Source organism: Penaeus monodon, chromosome 40 (assembly GCF_015228065.2).
Source record: "Penaeus monodon isolate SGIC_2016 chromosome 40, NSTDA_Pmon_1, whole genome shotgun sequence".
NCBI classification, from domain to species: domain Eukaryota; kingdom Metazoa; phylum Arthropoda; class Malacostraca; order Decapoda; family Penaeidae; genus Penaeus; species Penaeus monodon.
In genome coordinates this window covers 19,242,935-19,247,851 of record NC_051425.1, presented here as the reverse complement: position 1 = coordinate 19,247,851, position 4,917 = coordinate 19,242,935, and the positions used below count along the sequence as shown (strand labels likewise).

The following is a 4,917-nucleotide window of genomic DNA, read 5'->3' as shown; positions in this document are numbered from 1 at the left end:
AAGTCTATTGTCCCGTCCGTGCGCTTACCTCCGGGTCGCGCAATGGCTTATTGGCGCCTGTTGGTGGATAAGCAAAATAGAGGTGTTTGTTCTATATGCTTGGGTCACTGGAGGACGTGTCGGGGCGGAGGAAACCAATCCCATCCCGCTCGTCTGCTTTTGTTTTCTTTTGTGGCTGTGGTTTTTATGGTTGTTTGTTTGCTTTGTTGTTGTTGTTTGTGCTCTTTGGTTCGTGGTGGTTCATCTTATGTCTGTTCCTTTGTTTGCAAGAGGAAAGGGGGAGTATGTGAAAGAGGATAAGTCTTGTTAAACAAACAAACACAAAAAAGCAGTATTGATGTAAAAAAAAATGAACATGTCTCGTTTACCAAAGACAAAAGGCTCTCGATTTCAAAATATTCACTGGATACAGAACTTGCAACAAAGTATTGCGAGATAGAAGTATTTGCGATTCGTTGGTTGATAAAAAAAAAAAAAAATCTGCGGATACCTAACTGTTTTTTTCTACCTTAACTACCTTAGTTTTCTGTGAAAGAAAAGATGTGTCACTGTTGACGAGAAACCCTCACCCTCTTTTTCCTGTTTTTCCCCCTTGGTGTAAGATTTTTAGAGCAAACCCCCCAAGATACATGGAAGTCTTAGAAAGGGACACCCCTTTGGCCCTAAAAAAGACCTAAAAATTTTTGGGGCTGCCCCCTCCCCCCTTCCACCTACAGAAGAAAGTGAAGACCTGAATTTGTGCTAGCCCCCCCTTCCCCCCCTACCCAGGTTACGTAAGCAAACCTAAACCTTGCTAGACCCCCCTTCTCAAGTCCCCCCCCCCGCCCCCCCCCCCCCCCCCTCCCCCCCCCTCCCCTCCCCCCCCCCCCCCCCCCCCCCCCCCCACCCAACCCCCGTCGCCCCCCCCCCCCATCCCCCAAACCCCCCCCCCCCAAACGCCACCACAAAAACCCTCCCCCCACTACCGCGGCCAGTACTCGACCGCGGGCGGCGGAGTCGGCGTCGGCGGCGGCGGCGATTCCACGGCGGCCGTCATGAACCAGCTCAGCTCCGCCCACGGCCACTACTACCAGGAGATCCCCCAGACCGGCCACCACTACGCCAACCACCTGGACGAGTACGACTCCCCCGTGGTCAAGGGCAGCCGCAAGTACCCCCAGGGGCGGCGGATGCCCGGCGGGGGCTCGTCTCTGTCCTCGTCGGATAACAACTCGGACACCACGTACGCAGAGAGCGACATAAACTCGAGTCTCCGAGCAAAGATGGCGGCCCTGGACAACGGTGAGTGTGAGGCGACCCGGGGGGGCGAGTTTGGGCCCCCGTCTTGGCCCCCGCAAAGGAGGCCAAGGGGCCCGGTGCTTGGCGGATCCGGGGTAGAATTTGCACTTGGGTGTTGGAGAATGTCTGTGTGTGAATATGGTTTTCTCTCATCTTTCATTCGTTGTTATTGTCATTATATTATTATTATTATTGTCTGTATTATTGTTATTATTATTATTATTATTATTATTATTATTGTTATTGTTATTGTTATTATTATTATTATTATTATTATTATTATAGTTATTAATAGCGTTATTTTATGATCATTATTATTGACAGAGCGATGTATTTTTTCACTTATTTTCCCTTTTTACTATTTTATTATTATTTATCGTATTATTATTATCTGTTATCAACAACTTTTATTTTCTGCTTCATCTTATTCATTTATTCGTTTTTCATCACATGGAAATCGCCAACACACGCACGGGAAGGTAACACTCCTATATCTGTACCCCCCCCCCTCTCTCTGTCTCACTGTCTGTCTCTCTCTCTCTCTCTCTCTCTCTCTCTCTCTCTCTCTCTCTCTCTCTCTCTCTCTCTCTCTCTCTCTCTCTCTCTCTCTCACACTCTCTCTCCTTCCTTCTCCCTCTCCCTCCCTCCCTCCTACTCCCTCCCTCCCTCCCTCCCTCCCTCTGCCGCTCCCCCCCCCCTTCCTTCCCTTCCTCCTTCTCCCTCTCCCTCCCTCCTACTCCCTCCCTCCCTCCCTCCCTCCCTCTGCCGCTCCCCCCCCCTTCCTCCCTCCCAACCTATCTCCTCCTCCTCCTCCTATACTTCCCTTCCATCTTTCCCCTCCCCACCCCTCCCCTCCCATTCCATCCCCTCCCCTCCCCTCCCCTCCCCTCCCGTCCCCTCTCACCCCTCCTCCCCTACTTCCCCCCATCCCCCATCCCCTCCCCTCCCCTCCTACCCTCACTCACTCCGCCACCCCCAGCTTGAAAAAGGGGAGGGGGTGGAAAGAATCTTAATTAAGCTGATATCTGGCTGATGTTGCCTGCTAGAGGCTAAGGCTGTTTGCTCCCCGTGACAGAGGGAGGGAGAGAGAGTGAGAGTGAGAGTGAGAGTGAGAGTGAGAGAGAGGGAAAGAGAGAGATAGAGAGAGAGGAGAAGAGAGAGAGAGAGAGAAAGAGAAAGAGAAAGAGAAAGAGAAAGAGAAAGAGGGAGGGGTGGGAAGGAGAGGGAGGGGTGGGAAGGAGAGGGAGGGGTGGGAAGGAGAGGGAGGGGTGGGAAGGAGAGGGAGGGGTGGGAAGGAGAGGGAGGGGTGGGAAGGAGAGGGAGGGGTGGGAAGGAGAGGGAGAGGTGGGAAGGAGAGGGAGAGAGAGAGAGAGAGAGAGAGAGAGAGAGAGAGAGAGAGAGAGAGAGAGAGAGAGAGAGAGAGAGAGAGAGAGAGAGAGAGAGAGAGAAAGGTTTGAAAGGTCTGAGTAGATAAATTCATTACGTCCAGTGGACGACAAACAATTTTACAGAGAAGTACAAAAGGTGTTTGACCGTGTCTCGCAGGGCACGTTGTGAAGGGGAGGGAGAAAGAGAGAGAGAGGGAGAGGAAGAGGGGTGAAAGGGAGAGGGAGAAAGAGAGAGAGAGGGAGATGGGGTGAAAGGGAGAGGGAGAGGGTGAGGGAGAAGGAAAAAGAGGGAGGGAGGGAGAGAGAGAGATAGAGGGAGGGAGAGAGGGAGGGATAAAGAGAGAGCTAAGGGGAGAGAGAGAGGGAGGGAGGGAGAAAGAGAAAGTAAGAAAAGTGATTGAGAGTGGGTGTGAGAGAGTGAAAGGGGAGGGGTTACTATTGACGGAATATGAGCGAAAGATGAGGAGAAAAGTGTGTCTGTGTGATGTCTGTGTCTGTCTGTCTGTTAGTCTCTCTGTCTGTGTTTAACGTGTTTGTATGCTTGTGTTCCATCCTTATACGTATACCAAAAATTACACAAGGTATGAATGATATGAGAACTCAATTATATAACATATATATAACTGTTATTTAACGTTAGTATAGCCTGCTCTTAACCAGTCGATCTCCCCCCCCCCCCAACCTATCCCCTTCTCTCTACTTCCCCCTCCCTCACGAAGGCCGTGTCCCAAATGGTACATCTGCTCAAGAGAATCTGCAACTTCTTGCAAGTGAGAGTGCAAGAGGATAACTTAACCCTTTCTATTAATTAAGTTGACTGGCAGGTAATTAGTGCTTGTTTAAAGGAGTTTACTATTTTGTTTAGAAACTAGTAAATTTAACCAAGGCCGTGAGATATTTAGAACGTAGCTATTACAAGTCCACATATTGCAAGGGTGGGTAGATAGATTACAAGCTTGATGTGGTGTATTTTGTTGTAGGAATCTGATGTTTTTTGGGGGAAAATAAATATGTTTTTGTGTTCTTCTCCTTTCTAGTGACTGAATTCTTTAGTAAGAGAAGGATTTCGTCATATAAAAATTAAGGAAAAATCGTGAGCAGGGTATGTCTTTTTTCCTTCGTGTGATGTTAGTAATATTTCTTGTGTTTTCAATGTTGAAAAATAGGTACAAACTCTTTATCATGAACCAAAATATATATAGACATCTGCGACGTGTAATTTTCATTCTTCTTTTCCACCCCTTAGAGATCCAAAATACGAGATTTAGTCAAATATTCTTTATTTTCATTCCACCGCATCTAACGACACACCATTAAGAGGAGTTATTTCGTCTCGGTCCTCGTGTTGTTCGCGCGGCCAAGGATTCGAACGCCGCCGCCACTTCCAGAGGGATGGGCAGCGGGCAGTGAGCATTGATGTCGGGTGTGTGTGTGCGAAGGACTTTGTGAACCTGACGTGAGCCGTTCCTTGCACACCGCTTGTACACCGGTTGCACACGCCACACTAGGCACCGGCACCTGTCTTAACCCGGCCAACAATGCTAGCCCAACTTTGCTTTGATCCCTTTGGTTCTAGGAGTGACTGTTTTGTCTGTTTGTGTGTTTGTATTTGTGTTTGTGTTTGTAGCTGTGTGTGTGTGTCGTTTTCGGTTTTGTATTTGCTGTGTATCTTTCGTTCTCAGTCTCTTGTTTTCTTTCTCTGTCTTTGTCTCTGTCTCTGTTTGTCGCTCTATGCTTTCTTTCTGCTCTGTCTCTGCTCTGTCTCTGCTTTATCTCTGCTCTCTCTCTCTCTCTCTCTCTCTCTCTCTCTCTCTCTCTCTTCTCCCCTTCTCTCCTTCCTCTTTCCCTCCCTCCCTACCTACCTACCTACCTACCTACCTACCTACCTACCTACCTACCTACCTACCTACCTACCTACCTACCTACCTACCTACCTACCCACCTACCTACCTTCGTCCCTCCCCTTACGCTCTTTCGCTATCCCCCCCCCCCCCTCACACACACACGACACAGCCACGTAGGGAAAATGAAGCAACAACCGAGTCCGTTTTCAGGCCAAAGACACGTGGAGAGCGATGTCGTCTCAGCCACAAATCTATTTAGTGTAAACACATTAGCCTCAACTTACCTCATGTCTCAACAAATGGGCCATAATTGTTGCTCATGAGGTCCCATGCAGCTGTTCGTCCGGCCCCTTTGTCGTGTTGCACGGTTGCAGAAGCGATCGTCTATCGTTGTTGATCCGTTCACA

The 4,917-nt window shown here is 49.1% G+C and overlaps 1 protein-coding gene across 1 annotated transcript in view; it reads left to right on the top strand.

Moving 5' to 3' along the window:
* Positions 1 to 977: 977 nt before the first annotated feature.
* The window catches only part of LOC119597939 (teneurin-a-like), a 322,308-nt gene continuing 318,368 nt past the window's right edge, over positions 978 to 4,917 (top strand). The window contains exon 1 of the mRNA XM_037947607.1: positions 978 to 1,281. Coding sequence (XP_037803535.1) covers positions 1,035 to 1,281 — 247 coding nt within the window. The 5' untranslated portion in view covers positions 978 to 1,034. The remainder of the gene's footprint in view (positions 1,282 to 4,917) is intronic.